General features: G+C 40.9%; 1 protein-coding gene and 1 long non-coding RNA gene across 2 annotated transcripts; one reads left to right on the top strand and one right to left on the bottom strand.

Moving 5' to 3' along the window:
* Positions 1–16,321: 16,321 nt before the first annotated feature.
* LOC122022737 (respiratory burst oxidase homolog protein C-like) lies at positions 16,322–20,397 on the bottom strand. Its single transcript, XM_042580826.1, has 10 exons — positions 19,830–20,397; positions 19,587–19,746; positions 19,468–19,516; positions 19,291–19,404; positions 18,385–19,197; positions 18,093–18,304; positions 17,908–18,010; positions 17,742–17,824; positions 16,876–17,429; positions 16,322–16,663 (listed from the first exon to the last, which is right to left on the bottom strand). The coding sequence occupies exons 1-10, from the start codon at positions 20,395–20,397 to the stop codon at positions 16,554–16,556; spliced, it is 2,766 nt and encodes a 921-aa protein (XP_042436760.1). The 3' UTR covers positions 16,322–16,553.
* On the top strand, positions 20,311–20,922 carry LOC122022738. Its single transcript, XR_006123074.1, has 2 exons — positions 20,311–20,452; positions 20,797–20,922. It is a non-coding gene; the product is annotated as an uncharacterized LOC122022738 (long non-coding RNA).
* Positions 20,923–26,391: the final 5,469 nt, after the last annotated feature.

Here is a 26,391-nt window from a genome sequence, read left to right as displayed (position 1 = left end):
ATGAGCTATTTTTGGATAAGAACTGCCTTACCTTGACTCCACTCATAATTTTTCCTATGCTTGATACTTCCACTCAAAATCTTTGAGTTACTCGTTTTTATATCTATACAGTCTCTTTTGTTATCCATGATCAGTAGCAGATACTAGATACCATGTTTGTATGCTTTGACTGTTATTTATTTATATATTATGTTGAGCATGCTGGCTTCATGTAGCATACCTGTTTCTGCTTATATATATATATGATGACTGTTGCATTGTTCGCATCATGTCATTGCATGCATGCCGCATCCTCGGCCGCTCGAGAGAGTGGTAGCTGGAGTTGATGCCGCTTGTCCTGTCGTGCCACACTCGGCCATTCGTGTGAGTGGTAGCTGGAGTATGAGCAGCAGGGACCCCACCGCAGATGTAGCTAGTTAGCTACTATGCAACTGTCCCCTCGGTCGTTCGTGTGAGTGGTAGACAGTCTGTCATTGACCCGGCCTCTCGACCATACAGGGGTCATGGTGCAGAGAGGTGGGCGGGAGTGACCATCCGTGCATACGCTGTTATTATATTTGCTTGGGCTGTTGTTATTTATATATGCTGTTATTGCTTATTTACTGCTGTTGTATACATACGCTGTTATTGCTTGTATATACCTTGCTTGTTGTCTATGTAGTTATGAGTAGTACTGTAGCAGATTGGTACCAGTTCTGTCCTACTATACCTAGCCTAGGATATTGTTTCAGGTATGAGCATTTGTTTTGGTTCTTTTGTAGTATCTGCGATTTCTGTATGAGACTGTATACTCTTGGCTCACTTTCTAGTTATAGGTATGTTCATGCACTATCTCTTTCCTTACCCGCTGAGTTCCAATACTCACCACCCCGCAAAATGGTTTTCTTTCGCCAGGTAGCAGTAGATGATTCATGGATGCTTGGAGGTCCCAGCTGCCAGTCCCACGACACACTCGAGGATAGTTTCTTTTTCTGGTTTTGGTTGCTAACGCAATTTATGTTTTGGTTTTGTGAACTTGGTATTGTATGCTTCGATATGGATTTTGGAGCCTAGTCTGGTGGTTGTAGGTATTTTTGTTAGTGCTATTGTTAGTTTTACGTTCGTATTATTTTGTGTCTTCCGCTGTGCATGTTTCCAGTCGTGTGGGTTGTTGTTAACTGTGTGGTTGTTTTTATTCATTTATGTCCAGCCAGGTAGGCTGTGTATATTAATTGCGTGTTTGTGCTATTTCTATATTGTTATCTATTCTAGCCGCATGTGGCAGAGGTATATGGTGATGTAGTAATGTTTCAGATTGTCCGCCGTACAGGGGAGATGTTGCCGAAATTTCTTCGGACAGGGACTCCTCCGGGGCGTGACATTTTGCCTCTGTGTATTTGGTATTAGTTTAATTATGCACATGTCATACATAATTTAGGCAGGATAATAGTAGGATGTGCTAACTTTGTGGATGCAGGATCCAACTATTATGGCTTATAGTTATTATGTGTGTGATTGGACCCTTGGACATGTCAAGGGCATTTTATTGTGTGTGCATGATTGTATTATAAAATACAGCAGGAGCTGTATTTAGTTTTATTAGGATTTTATTTTTGATCTAGATACATGTACATTCCTTTTATGGAATATAGGATCAAAAATGTAAAATTCTATTTATGTCGCGGATCGAATCTTGCAAAGCGTGGAACCTTCTAAGGACCAGAGGCGCAGCGGAACTAGGAGCAAGATGGATGCGACAGCTAGACCCGGTGGCGGTGGCCAAATATGGCAGCAGCTTGGGATGACAACACACGGAGGACAACTAGAGATAAAAGCCATAATAGTTGAAAATTAGATTTTCTATTTATTGCTTTTATATTGTGCTGTGTGTGCATGTTAGTATACATGACTAGTAGGCTAGCATAGTTAAAATTCCTCGTTTATAAATAACTAAGTGGGAGAGGGATTTTAAATAAATCCCATGGTCTCCATTACTGGTTTGTAAGTGATGCAAACAAGCTTGCGTTGGCTCTGAGTGCCTTCCTCCATAACGAATGAGCTTGTTTGTGGATCACTAGAACAAACTTCCATTTTTGGATGACTATAGGAAGTTAATTAAGAGCGTGTGATCTTCCCAACGGAAGGGGCATAATCTTATTAATGGACTTAGTGTCAAGTAATGGTATACACTTAGACACATCTAATAGTATCCTCCCGAGTCACTGCTATTATTTGTGTGACCAAATGAAACCAACTATTAATTTGTCATAAAACTAGGTTGACAAGATAATAAAATTAAAGGGTTAAAACCCTCTTACAAATGATTGATTTTGTATACGTCCACACTAACGTGGCATACAAAATTAACGGTGTTTGAGATAATTTTATTTGTCATAAAGATACGTTGACAAGATAGTTAATGGGTAAAACCCTCCTTTTACAAATGTTGAATTTGTATACGTCCACACTAACGTGGCATGCAAAATTCACGGTGTTTGAGGTGTTGGTGAATTTAAATAATATTGTTTGAGGAATCAATATTTTATTTTAAATTCAAAAAGTTTTGACCAAATATTTGATCAAAGACAGATCAACTATTAATTTTATTCGTCATAAAGTAAAGTTGACGAGATAATAAAATTAATGAATAAAATCTCCTCTTCGATTTTGTATACACAAAATTCATGGAGATTTTAAGGAGTTGATCTTGACCAAATATTTTTGTGATTCTTAGGATGTTTGTCAATCCCCAGTAGTCATACTATAGAAAAGACTTAGTAGTCCCAATTGTAATGATTGGAAATAGGACTTGGACATTAAGGTAGACTGTCTTCTAAGAACTAAGAAAAATTTAGGTGTATTTAATTCATTAGTTGAAACATGTCTAGTGGTGTTATCTACCAGAACCTGGAGTGTAGATACAAGATGCCATTAATCATGTCTGCAATTCATTGCAGGGTTCCAGGAAACCCGACAACTAAATGAAAGGTAAATCACCGTCCACATGGGTACTACTGTAAAAGTGGTAGCTGTTGCAGTGGGAGATGTTTATCCTTTGATAAGAATAAAATATGGATTTTAAGTAATTGTCTTTACGTACCAAGTTTAGAAAGAACCTGATTTCAGTTTCTAAACTATTATAGATATTATGTCTATTTTGATAACAAAGTTGTTATCAAGAAAAATAGGAAAGTTATCTATTCTGGTATGATGGTTGACAATTTATAATCCAATAACTCCCACGATGCAACAAATGGAAATTAGTAACACATCTTCTAATTTTAAGAGAAAGCAACCTTCGGAATTGAACCAATTATATCTTTGGCATCTAAAGCTAGGTTATACTTGAGTAGGATTCATTGGTAGCTGATGAACTTTTGGGTTCATTGGTAGTGGAAATCTTTCCAACCTGCGAGTCTTACTTGGAAGGAAAATAACCAAGAAGCTTTTAAGTCCAAGGGGTATGGAGTCAAAGATATGTTGAAATCGGTTCATTCTGATTTGTGTGATCCTATAACTATCCAGACAAGAGGTAATATTGAATATTTTGTCTAATTTATAGACAACTATTCAAGATACAAATAAATTTACTTAATGTACCGCAAGACTAAGTACTTTGATTAGTTCAAAGAGTACAAGGTTGATGCGGAGGAATAAAGTACAAAGTCACTATGGAAGATCATAGTGGCAAGTACCTCTTGAGAGATTTTAGGAGTCACTTATCAGAAGTTGGATTTCAATCCTAACTAACTGCATCTGGTACACCCCAACAGAATGGTGTAGTAGAAAGAAGGAAAAGAACTCTTATGGAATAATTAGATAGATGATGAGTTATTAAGAAAATTACCAAATTTGTTTTAAGGATAAACTCTGAAAATGAAAGTGAACATAGTGCCTTCCAAGTCATAACTCTCTACTCATATAGAATTGCTGAATAGGCGTAAGCCTATTTTGAAGCATATTCGGATTCAGGTAATCCAACATATATGTTAAAGAGAGATAATGATAAGTTGGATAGGAGTTCACTTGTTTGTAAGTTATCCTAGATAAACAAAAGTAGGTTTATAGTCTTAAAAATCAGAAGGTCATTGATAACATCAATGACTGATTTTTAGAAAAGGACTATATAATGAACCACGTGCTCATAAGTAAATTTGTTCTTAAGAAAATAATAAAAGACATGTCTAATCTAGTACCAACTGTACAAGATGAGATACCACAAGAAAACTGCAACACGTATCACAAATGATACACAATTGCAGAAAATGCCTTGTCGTAGTGGGAGGGTTGTTAAGCAACCTTAAAAGATTCATGTTTTGGGAGAGTTTTTGAACTCGATCCCTGAAGGACATGAACCTGATCTCCGGACATATGACGAAGCACTCCAAGATAAATATGAAGCATCTTGGCAAAGAGTAATGAATAATAGAATTAGAATATATGTATTCTAATAAAATCTGAAGCTTGTAGAACCACCAAGTGGTGTAAAAGCCTTTGGGTGTAAAGGTCTATAATAGAAAAGAGGATAGGCGGAAGGTAGAAACTTTCAAAGCAAGGCTTGATGAAAAGGAAACCTTTTCACTTTGGTAGCCATGCTTAAGTCTATCCGATTCTTTTATCTATTTGGCAAGTGGATGTCAAGACGATTCCTTAATGGAAGTCTTGAAGAAAGCATCCATATAAAGCAACGAAGGGTTCATTGCAAAGTGCTAAGAGCATCTTCATGCAAGCTCAAGTCTATGGACCGATACAAAGCTTCAAGGTCTTGGAACATCCAGTTTATCAAAGTAATCCACACCTATGGATTTATTGAGTAAACGGATAAAGTTTTGTGTATACAAAAGATGTGATGGAAACGTGGTGGTATTTCTTGTACTATACGTAGATAACATTTTTGGTAGTTGGAAACAATATCAAAATGTTGTCAGAAGTAGGGGTATGGTTGTCCAAATAATTCGATATAAAGGACTTGGGAGAATGTATATATTTTTAAGATCAAAGTAATAAGGGATCACAAGAAAAAATATATTTATTCCAAGCTTGATACATCGGAAAAATCCTTGCTCGTTTTAAGCATGCAAAACTCCTCAAAAGGTTTCTTACCTTTTAAGCATGGAGTGTCTTTATCTAAAGAGATGTCTCCGATGACATTAAAGGAGATTGAGGACATGTAGGCAGTTCTTTATGCTTCGGCAGTTAGACAACCTAATGTATGCTATGCACGAGATCTGAAATTTGTTTTGCCAAGGGCATAGTTAGCAGATATCAAAGTAACCCTTGACAAGGACATTGGACTGCAGTAAAGCATATATTAAAGTACCTTAGAGGCGCTAGAGATTATATGCTAGCTTACAAGGCAGTTAATTTGGTCCTAGTGGGTTACATGGATTTTGGCTTCCAATCGGATAGGGATAATAATAAGTCAACCTCGGGGTTTTGTGATTACTTTAGGAGGTATAGTCATAACTATGGAAGAGTGATAAGCATAGGTGTTTTTCTGGACTCCACCATAGAAGCTTAGTATATGGCAAGCCTCTGAGGTAGCCATAAAAGCTGAATGACTCAATAACCTCAAGATAGACTTAGATATGATTTCTGGTTTGTCCAAAGATTGTTACAATTTAATGTAATAATGTTGGTGCAGTATCAAACTCGAAGAAACCATAAGTCTATAAGGCAAGTAAACACAATAGAGCGCAAGTACCACCCAATACGAGAAATCGTATAAACGAGGAGAAGTTGTTGCTGCCTAGATTGCATCAGGTGATGACCTATAGATCTTTTCACTAAGGTCCTTAAGGCAAGAGCTTTTGATGGACATGTTGAAGGGTTGGGAATCAGATGTATGACAGCAGATATGACAACTTAGTCTTTTAGTATAAGTGGGAGATTGTTAGAGTGTATACTAAAAGCCTAGCTTTTGGTATAAACATTAATCTAGAAATAAGAATCACATTGGTCAAATGTCTACATTTATGATAAATGTAGTTGCTCAATTAATTTATATTGTAGATAACATGGTGTGTGGTGTCACATACAGAAGATCATGTTATCGGTTCCTTATAAATTATAAACAGTAGCTCACGACCAAGATGGAAAGGAACAAACCATTGGAAGGTCGTAGTGTAATTAGGTATTAGTTTATCTTAACTATATGATTACACTAGTACACTTAGAGTGTATTGAGTAGGACCATTTGAGGTCATTCCTTTTATACTGACTTTATAAAAGAATAAAGACCTCAGTTATTATGGAAGTGTGTGCTCTTAATCCTAATATAATAACAAGCACATATATTTGATATTTATTTCTTTAATTTATCAATGGGTGAGATTTAGTTCGATAAATCAATAAACCCGATAAGTTGGGAAATGATATCACTTATAGTGTGTGTTGTTGATTATAGAAGGAAACTGTGTCCTAGTGATCTAGGTTGAGAATGTCCCCAAGAGGAGCTCATAAGGATTGTCATGTTAAACCCTGCGGTGGACTTAGTCCCATGACGATGAAGTTGAGTGGTACTACTCTTGGAGCTAGATATTAATTAAGTGAGTTGTCAGTAACTTACTTAATTAGTGGACATTTGTTATCTTAAACACAGGGAGACTAACACACTCATAATAAGAAGGAGCCCAAAATGTAATTTGGGATTGGTGCGGTAGTTCAATAATAGTTCTTTAGTGGAATGAATTATTGTTGATGAAATTAAGTTGTGTGTTCGGGGCGAACACGGGATGCTTAATTTCATCGGGAGACCAAAACCAATTCCTCCTCTCGGTCCCTATCGTAGCCTCTAGTATATTGAGATTTATACCCACCGCATACCCACCTTCTTACCCATCCAATGGGGCAAAGCTAGCTTGGAACCCAAGCTAGGGCCGGCCAAGTCCAAGTGGATGAGCCATGTAGGTGGCCGGCCAAAGCATGGGTCCCAAGCTTAGGTGGCCGGCCACTAGAATATTAAAAAGGATTTTTATTAAAATTATTTCTTATGTGGATATCATGATTTTAAAAGAGAGTTTAAAAATTAAAAATTTCCTTTTATAGCTTTCTACAAAAGATTAAGAGAAGAGATTAATCTCTTTCCTTATTTGTAGTTTAAAAGGATGGTTTTAATTTTTGGTAAAAACTTTCTTTATTTGTAAATCATCTACATGTTTAAAAGAGAGTTTAAAATTTGAAATCTTTCCTTATTTGTTGATTAAAGGAGGATTTTAAATTTTAAGAAAACTTTCCTTTTTAATTATGTTCATGATTTAAAAGAGAGTTTAAAATTAAATATTCTCTTTTATAAGTTTCTACAAAAGATTAAGAAAAGATTTGATATCTTTCCTTATTTATAGATTAAAAGAGATTTTAATTTATAGAGATAACTTTCTTTTTATCCACATGTTTAAAAGAAAGATTTTAATTTATTAAATTTCCTTTTTATAAACCAATCATGAAGGGATAAAATTATTGGAGAAATTTTTATAAATTTCCAGAAACAAATTAGGAAGTTTTAATTCTTGTTTAATTAAAACTCTCCTTGATTTGAGGAAGTAAGTGGCCGGCCATGTTTTAGTGAGAAGAAAAATTATTTTAATTAAAATAAATTTTTCCTTTTCATGGCAAAAGAATTAAGGAAGTTTTTATTAAAATTTCCTTATTTGCCAAGACCAAGGATTATAAAAAAGGAGGTAGAGGAGCCTTCATGGGTGAACAACCTCTATTATTTTCTCCCTCTTTTCTTCCTTGGTGTGGCCGGCCTCCTTCTTTTCTCTTCTCTCCATCTTGTGGCCGGACCTCTCTTCCTCCTTGAAGATCAAGTGGTGGCCGGATTTAAGAAGGAGAGAAAGCTACATCCCTTGGAGCTTGATTGGTGGAAAAGATCTTCATCTCTTGGAGAAGTGCTTGGCCGAAACTTGAAGGGAGAAGAAGGTGCTTTGGTGGTTTCTCATCTCGGAAGATCATTGCCCACACAACGTCCGAGGTTAGAAGAGGAATACGGTAGAAGATCAAGTGGTCTTTCTAAAAGGTATAACTAGTAATTTTACTTTCCGCATCATACTAGTTATTTTTGGAAATAATACCAAATACAAGAGGCATGCGATTCTAGTATTTCGAATATGTTTTTCGATGTTGTGTTCTTTTGTTTTCTTTTTCCTTGTGATTTGATTGTTCTTTTCGGTTAACCTAAAGTTATTTTAGGAAATTAAATATTAGCTTTCCATAAAAGGTTTTGTCTAGTCGGTGGTGGTTGCTCCCATATCCAAGAAGGCCATGTGCCTCGCCACGTCAGTACTGGGAACCAATTATGGAAATTAATATTTAATGGAATTAATAACTTAAGGTGATTTGGGTCGAACGTGTTAAGTTCCGCAGGAAACCCAAGTCAAAACCTAAAAGAATGAATAGATTAAGTTTTGGATCAAACGTGTTAAGTTCCGCAGGCGATCCAAAATTTAATTTAAAAGAACACATGGTAGCTAGGAAAAGGTTCAGACCTTTGTACAAAATTTTTGTACAGTGGAACCTCTAGGCTTTCCGAGTAGCAACTAACACCACATTCCTTCAATTAGTGAACAAGAATTAGAAGAAGACAATTCTTCAACAAGTCCTGTGAGGAAAATGTGAAGTGTACATGAACACTTAGATTCCACTGAGCCTATTGAATATGATGATTTTCTATTCTTTGCTTTCTTTGTAGGAGAAGAATCATTTTGTTTTTGATGATGTAAATAAGGAAGAAGTATGGGAAAAAACCATGAAAGAGGAGATAGCTACCATTGAAAAAAAAATTGAACTTGGGAGTTCACTAATCTTCCTCCATATAAAAAACTCATTGGTGTTAAATTGGATATACTAGATAAAAAGGAATGCAGATTGCTCCATCAACAAGCATAAAGCAAGACTTGTAGCAAAAGGATACAAGCAAAAAGGAGAAGATTTTATAGAGGTATTTGCTCCTGTGTCAAGACTTAATACTATTTGATTAATGATCTCTCTTGCAGCTCAAAATAATTGGAAAAATTTTCAACTTGATGTCAAATTGGCATTCCTAAATGATATTCTTCAAGAACAAGTATATCTTGAACAACCTCTTGGTTTTATTAAAAAGGGAGAAGAAAATAAAGTCTATAAGTTGAAAAAGGCTTTGTGTGGGCTAAAGTAATTGCCAAGGACTTGGTATAGTTGCATCACTTATTACTTTGAGAGGAATGATTTTCTAAAACACCCATTAAAGCATACTCTCTACACCAAATCCAATCCATAAAGGCTTTATATTTCTAAGTCTTTACGTTGATGATCTTATTTATACTGATAATGATTTGAAGATGCTAGATGATTTTAAATTCTCAATGAAGAATAAATTTGAGATGACTAATTTGGGAGAGTTACATCATTTTTTGGAATTGAAGTTCTAAGATCCCAGCATGAAATTTTCTTCACTCAAAAGAGTAATGCAAAAGAAATTTTGAAAAAAAATTAAAAATGAAGAATGCAAATCCTATTTCAACTCCTTGTGTTATAGGATTAAAGTTGAGCAAGCATGGTGAAGGGAAATTTGGTTAATCCAACTATGTTTCAAAGTTTGGTTGGAAACTTGATGTATTTGACTGCTACAAGGCCAGATATTACATATGTTGTAAGTTTGGTAAGCAGGTTTATAGAGAAATTATTCTCTAATCATTGGGAGACGACAAAAAGAATCCTTAGAAATGTTAAAGGAACTCTTGATATGACATCTTTTATCAAGCAAGTGTACTAGTTAATTTTATTGGTCAGTGACTTAGCAAAAAGTATCTATGATAGCAAAAGCACCTCATGTTATGTTTTTGATCTTGAAAGTGAAGCTATAGCATGGTGCTCAAATAAGTAGTCTATTATTGAACTCTCTACTACATATCAGAGTACATTGTTGCTGCTTCTGTAAGATGTCATTTACTTTGGTTGCGTGGAATTTTGGAGAATCTAAAGCATGATCAAGAAGATCCAACAACCTTGTTTTGTGATAACATCTCAACAATTTCAATTTCAAAGGATCTAGTTCTTCTTGGAAAAAAAAGCATCTTCGAATTTGATATAATTTCTTAAGGGAGTTTGTGAACGAAGGTATTGTGTACTTTTTGTCCCTTCGGGATGGTCTAGTGGCTAGCACATGAGGTGTTGCCACTATGAGGTCTGTGTTGGTGCAATATTCCCTAGGTTAAGGTTGACCTAGTTGACTGAGCTTGAATTGGGTCAAGCTCGAGTCTTGATGTTTGGGTTTCGATGTTTGACAATACATGGAGACAAGACATGGAGATTGCAGGTGTAATTGTTCATGTGGTGAGAAGGAGAGTCAAGTAGGTCAAGGGATTGACCGGATACTTGACTAGAAAATCCTGGTGTGTGAAGCCAGGTGAGTGAAGTCAGACAGTTGTGGAAGTCCTAGTGAGTGAAGCTAGGCAGGTGGAAAGTCCTGGTGAGTGAAGCCAGGCAGATGAGAAGTCCTAGTGAGTGAAGCTAGGCAGATTGAAATTCCTAGTGAGTGAAGCTAGATAGATTGAAAGTCCTAGTGAGTGAAGTTAGGCAGAAGGAAAGTCCTAGTGAGTGAAGCTAGGCAGATTGAAAGTCCTAGTGAGTGAAGCCAGGCAGATGAGAAGTCCTAGTGAGTGAAGCTAGGCAGAAGGAAAGTCCTGGTGAGTGAAGCCAGGTGAAAGTCCTGGTGAGTGAAACCAGGCAGATAAGAAGTCCTAGTGAGTGAAGCTAGGCAGAAGGAAAGTCCTGGTGAGTGAAGCCAGGCAGATGAGAAATCCTAGCGAGTGAAGCTAGGCAGAAGGAAAGTCCTGGTGAGTGAAGTCAGGCATATGAGAAGTCCTAGTGAGTGAAGCTAGGCAGAAGGGAAGTCCTGGTGAGTGAAGCCAGGCAGAGGAAATCCAGGTGTATCAAGGGTGATCGGACACCTGGTATTGATAAGTTCAAGTGGGTCAAGGATGACCGAACACTTGGCATGAGGAGGGAAGTCCAAAGTAGGTCAAAGGGATTGACCAGATACTTGGCACGAGGAAATCCTGATGGATCAAGGTTGACCAGACATCTAGTGAAAGTCCAAGTGGGTCAAAGGGATTGACCGGACACTTGGTATGTAACGCCCACCCTTCTTACCTAAGGGCGGCGCTACGTTCTTATACTACTTACGTACATGTTTTACTATAACAGCGGAAGAATAAAAACTTTAAAGAATTTAATTTATTAAGCATAATATCACATATTCTGATTTGTTCAAATGTGCATATATTGAACTTATAACTAAAAATATTAATTTGTCCGAATCGTCCTAGCCGAGCCACCACCACACACATCACTATCTGCTCCTCCTGCTGCTCCGTTGTTCATCCAGCTTTCTCTTTTATCTGCGGTACAAGGAAAGTAAGCTATGAGCACTCAGGGCTCAGTAAGTTCCTTTCCTACTCACTAAAACCGAATTCATATCAATGCATATCAATATCATGCGAGGTATCATAAGCATACGACATACAAGGGTATCATATTCATATTCATATCATAATATCACATGACATTATATCTAATCATCAGATAATTCAAGCACATATGTAGGCAATGCATCATGAATTTGAAAACTTATACTTATAAGTACTTGAAATTAATATCATCATCATTTGGGATCCCGGTTTGTACCACATACTTAATGCGTAGGTCCAAGGTAGCAAGTCTTGAGCCCTACCATGCATACATACTAGGCCCGAGTCTTACTCCATCGACCTAGGGCACTCAAAGGCCCATTACTGACGAGGCCCGAGTCTTACTCCATCGACCCCGGGGCGTTTACGGAGCCCACCCTTGGTACAAACCATAAAAATAACTTATCATGCATAACTATCATATCATGTCCTTAACAATCTTTCATGCATTTATTCTTTTCATTTCTTTTCATTATGTATAGCATTTTCTATGCTATCACATATCATAACATAACTTCATTTCTTTTCATTATGTATAGTATTTTCTATGCTATAACACATCATGGCATATTTCATAATATAACTTCATTATGCATATCATTTCATAACTAAAGCAATCATGCATTCTAACTTATTATTATATCATTTTCATACAGCATGGCATAGACATATTTAATTTTTGTTCTAGGGTTTCTAGGGCATCTATCCCTTCATGGCCGAACACATAATGATTCATTTAGGTCATACAAACATGTATCACATTCACATATTATCAAATTTTCATAAGAAGTACTTTTAACCCCTTAGGTTTCATTTCCAAGGCCTCTAGGTCCTTTAAACCTTACTTGGCCGAAATTCATAGAATATAAACTTCCTTTAAGTGGCCTAAAGCATGGGAAACCTAAGTAAATTTCATAGCAAGATTTACTAAGAACATCATACACAAAGTTGGATCATAAACAAGCTAGGACTCTTGTGATCTTACATGTCATAAATCATGTAACTAATTTTCTACATTTCAATTAAACATGAGAGCATTAATCATCTTTCATAACATAATATCACAGAGGTCATTGAGCATATTAGAATTTTGTTTAAGCTTCTCTAAACCATCACCTTACCATGGCCGAAATATTAAGAGTAAGGTTCATGAGTTTCTTTCAACATACAAGTATACAACTCTTAAGAACTTTATATCATGTCATATAAGCATAGTTATTTTAAATTCAAGGTCCTCCTAACCCTAAATTCTTTCTTGGCCGAAACATGAGAGTGGGGTTCTTTTGGTTCCAATCAACTTCCAAGCAAGAAAACCATAGGAAGGTCCTTAGCATTTCATAGAGGGAACCTTGCACTAGTTTGGTTAGACAATAATTTTCCTAACCTATTTACAATATTTTTGATTGAAATTCTAGGGTTACATACACCTCTGATCATGCATCATATATGTATAAAAATATAGGGGAAAACTTTCTTTCAAGGCATAGAAAAAGAATCCGAAAATCACATGAAAGCCTTGTACCGCAGGTGAGGGGAAGCTTACCTTCTTTGCTTAAGTTTCCTAGGTTCGAGAACTTGCTTGTGGACCTTTCTTCTTCTTGCTTGCTTTGCTCGGCACCAATGGAGGAAGCTAGGTCTTTTGGTGGAGAAGGGGAGGAAGAAGAGACTTCTTCCTCTTGTGTTGCTCGGCAACAACAAGAAAGAAAAGAGGGAGAGAGTGAGGAGGAAGAAGAGGTTTCTTCCTCTTGTGTTGCTCGGCAACAAGAAGAAGAAAAGAGGGAGAGAGTGAGTTCTCGGCACCAATGGAGGAGAGGAGGAAAATGAGTTGAGGATGAAGTTGAAGTCACCCCTCCATGCCTATTTATACTAAAGTGAGGGGAGGAAAACTTGACTTGATTCATCCTCCTCATTTACTTCTCCTTTTAATGAGAAAGAATATGCTAGAGAAATGCTTCTTGAGTTTCTCTCTTTTCTTTCTCTTAATTTCTCTCCTTTCTTTCCTTTAATTATAATTCTCATCTCTCCTCTTACAATATTCACTCCTATCACACTTGGTTAACACATGCATGCATCCACAAGAGAACCAAGGATCAAATCCTTCTCCTAACATATTTTTTTTTACTTCTTTTTACTTCCTTTTCCTTTTAAGTAAAAAGAATCCTTTCTTATTCTTAACTACTTAGTCCTTTCTCTTCTTATCAATAATTCTCCTATCCCCTTTGATATCCTATACATGTTCCTTACAAGAGATCCAAGGTTCAATCTCTCTTCTAACATTTTATTTTCTTTTGTACATAATAACTCATATATTACAATATTATGCATTATGCATAAATATTTCATACATGTATATATTATCTCATATTTCTTCCTTTTTGTCTACATTAATTCCATACATTATAAATCATGCATAGATGATTTATATTCTCAACTTTATTTTCTTTCATAAAGTTTTAATCATCTAAATCCTTCCCATCTTAATATTCAACGTAGACTATCTACACATTCTTTTCATTACATTCGTACTCTCATTGCCCTTACTTTATCTAGGCTTTCTAGGGGTGTTACATGGTACGGGAGTCCTCGCAGGTCAAGGGTGACCAGATGCCAAGCATGATGTACCAACAGATCATGATTGACCGAATGTTGGATTAGGGGACTTTGGACTTAGTTTTGGGCAAAAACAAGGAGCTGGATCGATCAGCCGATCAATTGGCTCATGCCCAATCGATCGGTTGATCGATTGGGTGAGTCCCCGCAGGAACTCTCTTCCCAATCGATCAGTGGATCGATTGGGGAGAAGTGTCGCGCAAACAGAAAGCCTCCCAATTGATCAGGCGATCGATTGGGAGCCTCCAATCGATCGGTTGATCGATTGGGAGCTGCGATTTTACGCGATAAGCCCTGGATCGACCAGCCGATCGATCCAAGCAATTTCCAGGAGCACAGAGGCGCTCTGGATCGATCGGTCGATCGATCCAAAGCCTCCCCAATCGATTGGGAGCAATCCAATCGATTGGGATTCGACCGTTGGTGTCGATTTAGCTGTTGGCAAGCGTTTCTCTCGGTAAAACTCTCGGCTTTCATCTCCGATCTTCACAGCGACCACAGAGCTTCTCCACAGCCACTCTCACGCCAGATCTTGAAGGTTCTTGGAGGCATTTCCAAGTCAAGAGGTGAATCTACAGCAAGAAGAAGAAGCTAGGGTTAGGGTTTATTGTGTAAACTGTGTAAGCTTTCCCTTGTATTTGCTTCTCCTTGTTTCTTGTTGTATTGAGAGTATTGTAGGGCTTCTCCGCCTTCGGTAGTTACCGAAAAGGAGCGTTTTCATAGTGGAGGGTGCATGAGTGTGTGGATCCTTGGACTGGTCACCTCTTCTTGAGGTGGATACCAAGTAAATCCCTAGTGTTAGCGTTGTGTGTTTGTTTCTTTGTATTTTTCGCTGCATTTCATCACAAGAAGCAAGAACGACGGGCACGAGATCGCCCCGAGCTATTCACCCTCTCCCCTCTAGCTACATTTCGGTCCCAACAGTCTGGGGTTCGAATCTCGATAAAACTGAGATAAATGTCTCCCTTATGTGCTAGTCACTATTCCAAAGGATAGTAGCCGTCCATGATTTGCCTCCTCCATGTTGGCCCTGGGACGGATTGACGGGGGCGCTGAGGCCGAGCGTATTCACCTTTTGCCATCATGTTAAATATTGCAAGACAAATGAACACAAGGTTGATATCTTCATTAAACCACTTGGAGGACCTACTTTCATTAAAAATTATAGTAAGCTTAGGAATGAAGAGCAAGTTTGGTTTACAGGAGGCATTGTTGGAAGTCTAAACCAAATTACATGCTAGGAAGACTAAACCAAATTGCATTGTTGAACTTAAAATCAAATTGTTTTGATCTTCATCAAATCAAGTTTGATAGAATTATGTAGTGGCTAATTAAATTATCATATTAATTAAATTGTCAAGTATATGCATTTAATTAGAAAAATGTAATGGTATGTTCAATGTGGAAAAATCCAAATTGTTCTTTGACTTTCTTTGTCATAGCTATATAAGTTTTTGTCATAGCTATATAAGTTAAGTTGTGACATGAAAAAAAAATATATTAAGAAAAAAATTATATTTCTTCGTTAGTTATATTATTCCTCTAAATTGTTACGTTGCTTTTCTATCTCCAAATATTATCTCTTCTCTCCCTTCAACACTGTAACAGTATGTGAATAACATTACTCTTCTTAAATCTTTTCCCCCTTTAACATACATTGTACATACCCTTCTCCATTGATACATTAAATATGTAATTTGATATGATTTCCTGAAATAATGGCTGGTTTGAGGTTATGCCAAGTTGGATCCCTGTATTTTATGCCCTGAATGATTTGGAAGTTTTTAAGAGATTAGTCGACAAGTGATGTTCGCATTGCATGATTTTGATGGCTCGTGTATCAAATTAGCTAGAGATTTTATTGAATGTCATCGCCTATTCTGTGTCATGCGTGGCGGTGTTACTTGCTTTCGCCAATTTTTGAGAAGTCACCTCCATGACCCTACATCGTTCTCGCGTTTAGTTGGTAGCATTTTTAACTGGAACCCGATGTTAAACATTTTGATCCTTTGTCCTCCTAATTGTTTATATCCTAAAACAAAGAATGAGAACGAATATGAGGGCTTTACATAACTGATGTGGATCATGCATTTCCTTTCGTTCCTAGATGTGAAGGGTCCCTCTGGACCACGCCACCCAGTTAAATTTTAGTCCAGACCGGCACTTACAAATTAATAGGACAAGTGGTCCCCCAGCCCTGATCGAAACAGAGCTGAAAGCGTAGACGCAAGTAGGGGACTCACAAGAATTATTAATGGCTCCTATAGAATCCTGGATCGCACAAGTTTTTCTTTCTGCAACAATAGGGGGAAAAAAACAATTATAAATGCCCTACATTTATCAGCACAAGTAGGCATTAACATCAAAAGTAAAAAAGATTCAAAGATTGTATAGCTGACCATTATTCCGGTCTTTGTTCACCATATCTATATTAACTACCACTTTGCAACCTCCTTAAGTTATATATATATATATATATATATATATATATATATATATATATATATATGCGTTTGTTCAAAAGTTCTCCTTGTGGAAGTCGAACTTTGTGCTGGTCTTGTGGGAAAAATCATGCGCCAGCTCGCGTAGCTCTTTCGTCAGGGTTGGAGCTCCACAGTAGAACACGCCTGCAGTCGCACAAAGTCTCTGAGCAGTTAGCTTAAAGAAAGTTAATTGCTTATGTGGGAAAATTACTGAAAATTAATGATGGAGCAGTTGAAGCTTTTGGTCATGTCTACTTATGATGATGCGATTTTATTTTATTATTCATTGTTAGGATTAATGCTACTTTACCGAATGCACTTATTAGATAGCAAGGATGGCCGGAAAAGTGAATTACCGATTCGCTCGTCGCGGTGTTTGAGCGCGATGCGTTTGTACACGGTCCGCCAATTTGGGCGGGCGAAGTGCGACTTGACCCGTGTGCCCGAGACGACGTCCAGACCGTGCTTGGCGTGGTTGAGAGACTGCAGCATGGCGATGAGGGCGGAGCGCACGTCGCCCTCCTCGTACACGCTGGTGCAGTAATTGTGGAGCTCGATCACCCCTTTCTTGTCCGTCTCCGCCACCTCGTTCATCACTCCCCGGAACCACTCGAACGATCCCTGCTCCCGCGTCACCCAGTAGAAATACGCCCGCCGCGTCTTGAAAGACGATGCTGCCGACGTCGACACAGATTCCGACCTCTTGTGCGAGCCACCGCCGCCGGTCTCGACGTCGTCGTCGTCAGCCAGGCCCAAGGACTCCAATTCCTTCATGTTGTTGACGATGTCCTTGACGATGCTGATGAAGGGCGTGGCCCCGATGCCCAGCCCCACCAGTAACACCACCTCGTACTGCTTGTAGTCTTGGGCCGGCGCTCCATAAGGCCCGTCAATAAGCAGCCTTGGCATGCTGTGCCATAGAAACCAATACGTATTAATGAAAGGCCAATGCATAGAATCACACACACTTCATCCATCAATCAAGCCAAGGATTAGGTAAATGAGACAAAGGCTCTTGAAAATTTCTAGCAAAAGGAAAAGGACGTGATAGATATGGATTTCTCCTCCCCGGCATTATTGAATAAATAAAATGCATGAAACGTGTAATAGGACAGCTAGTCACGCGACGAGTAGGACTCTTTGGTCTAAACCTATCCATTGTTTGAAAACGTTATAAAATGAGCATACGGTGCTATCGGGGCAGTTTGTCACGGTGACTCACCTTGGGTTGCCCCCGTTGCTGCCGTCGTCATCGTAGTCTGCTCTCAGAAGCCCACTTTTCCCTGAAGTCGGTGGCTGACACACCTAAACAAGACGCAATTCCACTGAAACCTCGTTTTTCTGATCTACTCTTCCTGCTAATCTGTTCAATTATCATTCTGTAATACCTGGGAGAAAACTGCTTTAAGCTGTCTGGTCCAGTCACCGAGGGTCCGTATGTGCACGCTGACATAATCGTCTTGTGGCGCCGAGGTGATGGAGAATGGATGCCTGCTCATTTTAATACAATTTAATTAATCAAAGAAATTTGAAGCAAAGGCTCGTGATTGACATAGTGCCAACAAAATTTTACCACTGAAATGGGGACACAGCGGCGCAGTTGACAAATATATACTGGCCACTGTGGTATCTGAAGCCCGGTGGCTTGGACACATGGAAAGCCAAGACGTTGCCGGGATACACTGCGACTTTCAATATCTTCACCGCACTGATACTCGACCTGAACGCCCTTATCAGCCGTTCACTCGCGTACAGGAGCATCGGAATCGCCAGATACATCCAAGTCTGGACAAGAGATGTTCAATTAGCTTAGTACTATGTCTATACTAATGTGAACATTTTTGTGTTATTTATAGGGTACGTACCGTCTTTTTGTACCACTTCTTGGTAAGGTAAAGGAAGTAGCCGTGGACAATGAGGAGAACATAGACGATGACGAGGAGGTGGTGGGAGTACCAGAAGGCGTTGAAGCCAGTGATGCGGTGGAAGGGCTTGGGCAGTTTGAAGCGGCCACGGCGGAACCACGGGGTGGCGAGGGTAAAGGCGATGGCCATGAGCACCACCATCACCAACCCTGTCCACCCTTCCGTCCCCTTGACGAACCACCAGTAATCTCCTGGCTTCGTTTTCCCGAAGAAGGGTTCCATCGGCGCGTAATTCGAAGTGTGCAGCAACCGCGGGAAGTCGCATGTCAAGTGCGAGATCGCGTGCAACCCTACGCCAACAGTGATACCCGCCGCGATCACCTTGTGGAAATTGAGGCTGTCGTCGAAAGGGACGGCTTTGCCGAGCTTGGTCTTGGTGCGGAGCCAAGTTACGGTGTTGCGGCAGACGGGGAGGAGGATGAGCGCCATGTTGAACTTGAGCGTCTCGGCGCCGCCCTTGGCGACGCAGACGCAGTAACCCATGACCTGGAAGACGGCGCGACGGCGGTACTGGATGAACTTCAAGGTGAAGAGGCCGGCGCAGATGGCGAGCCACAGCGCCATCACCCATGCCCGTTGCCAGTTGTCCTCTATGAAGTACTTGCCCTGTTTGTACCATCGCCGAAGTGGGTTGGGCTCCTCCGTCGGCCTTAGCTTCTGGCTCAGCATCTTGCTCAAGTTCCGGCTATTGGTTGTCCCGATGTTCATCGACTGGTACGGTGCTTGCAGCAGCAACATCTCCAAGCTGTATATCTGCACGGCATTGTCGTAAGCTCATTTCAGCAAACAACTACTCTGCTCATCCTGCTCGTTGATTCAATTAACTAATCGGTTTCAAGCAATCACCTCAATATAGCCAAGGTCGTTGGGATCTAATTCTTCCATGATGAGCCGAGCATATTCCTCCGCCTGTTCTTGTATATTCGACAACTTGTTAGCCGAAGCGCTCATAGCGATGATCTGTTTCATGTTGAGCCTTCAATTAGCTAATCCAAAAAAGGGATCTAATTCTTCGTCGATTACCTCTTTGACCTCCTCCTCGGCTATTCTTCCATCCAAATTCTTATCCACCCTGCATGCCCAAATTAACCGATTTCGATGAAAGGGCGAAAGGAATCAGTTGATAAAAATTAATTGCATACATGTCGAAGAAAGTTTGAAGCCTGGAATCGAAGCTTTGGTCGGCGATTTGATCCCAAAACTCTCTCAGCTCCGCCTTGGTGATCTTATCCCCGGTAATATTTCTTCTCCTCGACAACGCGTCGAACAGCTCTCCTGCGAACTCCGTCGATTCCTTCATGCCTAGTAAATTGCATTTCATAGCTTCAGTACTAGTTAATCAGAATGGATTTAGAGAGCAAGATTGGGGTAAGAGTGCGAGCTACCGATGCACTGGCCGAAGTGGGACCGGTGGAGTAGTCCGTCGACAGCGAGCTCGTCGAAGCGCTTGTCGACCGCCGCCCACCCGGTAGCGCCGTCGGTCTTGGCAATGAACTTGAGACCCTTGAGCGCCTGCGCCGCAGCCGATTTAGTCCGATCGAACCTCACCACAGCCTGCCGCTTCGGCCCCGACGCCAGCCGCCGGAGTTCCTGCGACACCTGCCGGATCCGAGACGAGGCGTTCCGGATCACCGACGACCCGAACGACGCCGTCCGCTTCTCGAGCTTCCGCCCCAGCAGCGACACCTCGGGGTCCTCCACCTCCCCGGCAACTGCCGGCTTGACGCTGTGGACCGCCACCGAGTCGTCGCGCACGTCGAGGGTGATCTCGACGTAGGCCTCATCGTCGCCTCCGCCGCCGGCGGCGGCGGCGGAGGAGGAGGAGGAGGAGGCCGAGAGATTAAATCGGGCGCCCTTCCTGCTGCCGCGCTTGCTGAGCGGACCGCTGACGACCACTCGCTCTCCCCCGACGCCCTCCGCCTCCATTTCGTCGTCGGTCCCCACGCTCAGCATCCAGATCGCAGATCTACACCACCGCAGCTCGAGATCGGAGTCCAAGAAGGAGATCGTAATCCCCTACCCACACTAGCTAGAAGCTGCTCAGAGAGCCCCCACGGGCGGGATCAACCGGTTATGACATGGTATTCTTGCAACATGGGTCGGGAGGTCGAAGGTCTGCGGCAGCAATTGCGATAACATCAATATCTGTCCGTGCTAAACACCTTCGACCGCCATGTCATCGCCGGGCCCGTATTCACCGTGATTTACTCCCTCTCATACTCGTGGGGCAGGGGTGAGGGGGCCGCTGGGCGGCGGGACCCACCTTTTTGCAACATAGAAGCTGCTCAGAGCTATAGATAAATAGCAAGCGGAACACTGACAATTTTTTTTTCCTTCTTTTTTCTTTTGCAGTTTACGGATCGTGACCAAAATGGAAGACAAAAGACAATCGCACTGGGGTCCGCGAGACCGTGGGAGAACTCGTTTGGACCGCCGAGAACGAGGATGTCTTTCCCTGTATAAATTAATTTTGATTTAGAAAAATCAAAAAAGGTGATTCGTTCCTGCTCTATTTTTTTTTCTTGTTTTCTCATTGGAAAATGGCAGTGGGACCGACGCGTTTGTACCTCTAATCTCTAAAACTCTATTAGCAACGGGTTTTATGTTTCTTTTCTCTTCGGATGGATCGTTAAATGAGAAAATTTTCTCAGTCTTCTTATTTTCTGAATAATTTTGGAACGTATTATGGATGTTTAATTCATCTTCCAACTATTAGCTAGAACTATAGAATATTATGAGAAGCATTAATCTTTTTGTTTGAAAATTAAATCTTAAAAAAAATCATCCATATCAAACTGCAGTACTTGTAAACCATAAGAACGTAGAATCTTAAGGGATGACTGAAAAAACTATAGAAATCACCAAATGATGCCCATGACTGAACTTGAGAAGTACATTAATTTAATGAATATCAACAATGGAGGGAGTAAATGTATGTCTATGAAGCCCCGCGCATGGTAAAGACATTCTGAATGTACATGAGAGACTATGTTTTAATCCTCTGTTAGGACCTACATCGACGTCGAATTTGATGGAAAATTATGTTAGACGGCCTCGGTCAAAAATACTTATGTGTGAAAAAATTAAGAATTTACTTTTGTAAGAAAAGCACCAGCTTCAGCATTAGAACAATTTTACTGGGACGAAGTCCACGGAGATTGACTTAATTACTATGACCGTTATTACTGGATATACTCGATGAGCGAATTAAAAGGAGACCGCCTACGTTCGAGAGTAGTCAGGCAAAGCCGACTACATAGACTAATAAAAAAAAATTGTCACTTAGGAAGCTGACCCCAGAACTATTGCATCAAAAGATCTTGTAGTGAGATAGTGGAGAGTACCAGGGAGGTTTAACTTTGGTAGTTAAAGTGGCTTAATACGGTGGTGGCATAGAGGAGCCACCACCCGGAGCATCATTATGGTGTTCTTGAATGATTTATTTCCAGGACGGTACGGTCCTTATTAGGTATAATATAATCATCATGTTCTTTTTTATATCTTGATCATTTGTATTAATAGTCATGATTTATTTTCTTCATGTTAATTTAAGAATAAATTAATAGGAATACTAAAGGCAAACAAATTACTTTTTACACGTTATATTGTTGTTGGATGTGACACTAATTCAAAAAATTGAATATCTTATTATTTTTTATTAGAAAGAAAACCATCTACCTTTAATAATTTAGCACATGGTCTAATCCACCCATTAAATTTCAAACGGTTAGAATTTGGGATTAGAATTAGACTTCAGACTTTCTTAATGGTCACATATACAGATTTTAAAAATCTACATTTGTTACGGATTACCTATAACCATCAAATTTCAAGCTCAAATTCCGGGCAGAGATCTTCTGGTCCACAAATTACGGACCAGGAGATGGTCCATTGATCTGGACCTTTGATTTAGATAGACCCCATCTTTAAATAGGTGGGGTTTATTTAAATCAAAGGTCCACATATAGTGGACCATCCCATGGTCCGCAATTTGCGGACCATCCCATTTAAGCCCTCAATCGAGTCTCTGAAGATTTTATTACTATTTTTAATAATTTTTATGATATTTAGGATATTTTTGGTATTCCTAATAATTATGGATCATAATTAGTTAACATCATATTTTATTAATTTTAATTTTTGTCAAAAGATTCTTTTTTTCTGAAAGATATTTTTTCTTTCTTTACAAGATTAGAATTGAGATCCATATATTGAGATTTTTTTTCTTTTCTTTTTCTTAGGATTTAGAATCTATATAAATATCTGTCTATTTATACGAGGATTCATCCCTCTTTTAGTAAACAAAGTTTCCTTTTCTAGTAAATCTGATAAGTTTCTTTTGTTTTTGTTAGGACACTCCGGTAAACTAAAGGGAGGATTAGCTCTAATCACTTCGTTGATGATTTATTGCAACGGAAACTCAAAGTAATGACTACACAATACTAACACCCTTGATTTTACTTGTGATCCTGTCCGAAAGCTGAGTCGGACGAAGGCTGGTCGCGACGGCCTGGTTGTTGACGGAAAGTCGTGGGTGATCCGGCTCCCACGGGCGGCTGACGCTGCTGCAGGCCCCTGCACACACTCAGACGATCCCCTTCGTTAGAGACCAAAACCCCAGGGAAAAAGTCCCCGGGTCAGGCCCTCCGACGCTCAAGTCAGGTACTTTTTCCCCAGAAAAACGCAGAGAGAAAAAACGACTGAAAGTGAAAAGTTTGTGAAAAAAAGTGATGAGAGAGCGTACCCGCGTACGAAGCATCCTCCTCCTTTTATGCATCGCCTCCCTCTAGAACCTGCCAGCTTCCCAGAAAACGTTAGACGCTGGGCTTTGTCATGTAGTGAAGGATATCTGTCTGACTACTATTGGTTAGGGAGGCATCTTCTCGTTTAGGAACCTCCGCCTTTGCGCGGGGACTTTGTCATGTAGTGAAAGACACTTGTAGATCGAGTTGTCTCTGTACAGCTCTGCCGATCCCGACCTGTACCGTGTGACTTATGCTCCGGGCCTTCGCACGTAGGCCTGTAGATCGAGCTGTCTCTGTACAGCTCTGCCGATCCCGACCTGTACCGTGTGACTTATGCTTCGGGCCTTCGCACGTAGGCCTGTAGATTGAGCTGTCTCTGTACAGCTCTGCCAATCCCGACCTGTACCGTGTGACTCATGCTCCGGGCCTTCGTACATAGGCCTATAGATCAAGTTGTCTCTGAACAGCTCTGCCGATCCCAACTTGTACCGTGTGACTTATGCTCCGGGCCTTCGCACGTAGGCTTATAGATCGAGCTGTCTCTAAATAGCTCTGCAGATCCCGACCTGTACCCTGCGTTTTGCCTGTCGTCTCCTTTTGTCTCTCAACTATTTTGCCCCTTTGATCGACAAGTCTGCCTGACCTTTGACTACCACATATGCTTGACTTTGACTGCCCAGTCAGCTTGACTATTGACTGCCACATCATCTTGACTTTTGACCACTATATGGCCTTGACCCTTCTCACCCTTTCCTTTTGGGCCCCCCCCATTGCCAGTCATATCACAAGCCTCCCCCACAAGTATAGTCGAAGGAGGACGACAGTCTGACTGACTAGACCTCAGCACATCTCTAAGATCTCAGCATATCTCTGTGACCTTAGCATATCTCTGTATTTTACCATACCTCTGCGCCTTCTGCTTCCTGCCTCACGTCCCAACCTTTGTGTCCCGTCGCCTGGGATACTATGCCTCCTTAATTGCTTTACCATTGGCTTGGGGTACCGTGCCTGCTTAATTGCTTCAGTGATTGCTTGGGACACAGTGCTTACGTAATTGCTTTGACTTGAAGACGAGCTCCCCTTTTTAAAGAACCTTTCAGCCGCTTCTTTGTCATGCCAATTTACCCTCATACTCTCTTACTATCTTTCGTTATCTTGCATTCCATTAGTTGCTCCTCGACCTGATGCGTTCCCCTTCTTCTGATGAGGTTGATCAGCCGTCCCCCCAAACGCGGCGAGATCAACTCACCTTACGCCTTGCCGAGAAGGAACGTGAACTGGAACGTATGTCCCGGGATCAGGCCCGTCTGCTGGCCGCCTTGCAGGACATGGGCGCCCTGTATCGTCTTGCAAAATCTCGCGTGCATGCGGAAAAGGCGATGAAAGAAGAATACCAGTCTAGCCTGCAGCACCAACTTAGCCTCCAAGAACGTCTGCAGCGAGAGCATGATACAAAGCTATCTCTCCTCCGTGCGTGTCTCGACGCTAAGCAAGACACGATCGCTCAGCAACAAACAGTCATCGACTCCTTACACGCGGAGCTGGCTCGAGCTTTGAACGCCCCAGAGGCTCCTGAGTCCCCAGATATTTCTTCACACGGCAGTGCTTATGCTCCATAACCAATCCTTTCCCCGAGTTAAAGCTAGTCCGGGTTTTAGTTGTCTCAGTGGCTCCTGACCCACGGGACGTTCCTTCTTGTAGCCTCAGCTGTATCGCCTACTTATCGAGCTGTGCTGCTATACTTGTATATTTGTTCTTTTCCTGCATAGTCCTTCTAGAGCAATTTTCATCTAGCAAGCATACTTAGAAACTGACCAGTATGTAAGAGATAAGAGTTGCATTATGACTCATTGTTATGAATTTTGGATAATCAAACCAGTATAATACTTGAAACTTAAAACTGTAATGAACGGGTAAAACCTGATTTCGCAGTTAATATTGATGTTTTATGGGTATGGTGAATGACCCCCCGTATTCAGTACCTTGCATATTTGCTGTATATTTGCAATTTGCATAAAGGAGCTAAAATAAGATCAGATGTAGTTGACCTGATTATTTGAAGATGCTCTGCTCAGCGTGAGGCATATCAGTCTGAAAGGTCGTTAGGCGTGGGCGCCGGGTTCACTTTTGATTCTCGCAAGAGAGCTGATTTTTGATTTCCGCATGGGCGCCTACCTGAAAGGTCATTGGGTGTGAGAACAGAGCTCACTTTTGATTCTCGCATGGGAGCCGACCTGAAAGGTCATTGGGCGTGAGAACAGGGCTCACTTATAACTCGCACTAAGGCGAGAGTCTGGGACAACCGACCTAAAAGGTCGTTGGGCATGAGCACAGGGCTCACTTTTGATTCTCGCATGGGAGCCGACCTGAAAGGTCGTTGGGCGTGAGAACAGAGCTCACTTATAACCCGCACTGAGGCGAGAGTCTGGGACAACTGACCTAAAAGGTCGTTGGACGTGAGCACAGGGCTCACTTTTGATTCTCGCATGGGAGCCTATCTGAAAGGTCGTTGGGCGTGAGAACAGGGCTCACTTATAACTCGCACTGAGGCGAGAGTCTGGGACAACCGACCTAAAAGGTCGTTGGGCGTGAGCACAGGGCTCACTTATAACTCGCACTGAGGCGAGAGTCTGGGCGCTGGTCCGAGACCAGTAATGATACTCCGGTCTGAGACCAGTAATGATACTCCGGTCCGAGACCGGTGGCGATGGCGCTGGTCTAAAACCAGTTGGACCCCCAACGGCAAAGGTATAGACGAATTGCTCTTTTCCGCTTTCCTTCATCTTGCCTATGCCGACCTAATTGCTTTTGTCGATTTGGTCGTTATGGCTAGCCTTAGGCTTACTCATCCGCACCCCTTTTTTCCTTGACCCTTGAGCCATAATGTCCTCGCAGTTTGCGATGACCCCGCAGCTCTCGCGACGCGCTTGGTTAGGTGATCTGATCAGGAGATACCTACGCAGAACTACTTACTTGGATGATCCGAGCAAGCAACACACCTACAGGCATGCTCGCTACTTCTCTGATCTGACACTTGCTCCCGCTGACCTGCCTTGTCTCATTCTCGGCCCTTTCGAATTGCCTGGATTCTGCAGCTTTATGAAACTTCCCGCTTAGTCTCGGGCCTTTCATGAAGAATGCATCATTTTTAGGCCACGTCCCTTCATGATTGCCTTGCCATGCCAATCCTTAATGCACTTCT

The sequence above is a fragment of the Zingiber officinale genome, chromosome 9B, assembly GCF_018446385.1.
Source record: "Zingiber officinale cultivar Zhangliang chromosome 9B, Zo_v1.1, whole genome shotgun sequence".
Classification (NCBI taxonomy): Eukaryota; Viridiplantae; Streptophyta; class Magnoliopsida; order Zingiberales; family Zingiberaceae; genus Zingiber; species Zingiber officinale.
The sequence above is the reverse complement of the archived record's forward strand: the minus strand, read 5'-3'. Positions and strand labels throughout refer to the sequence as shown.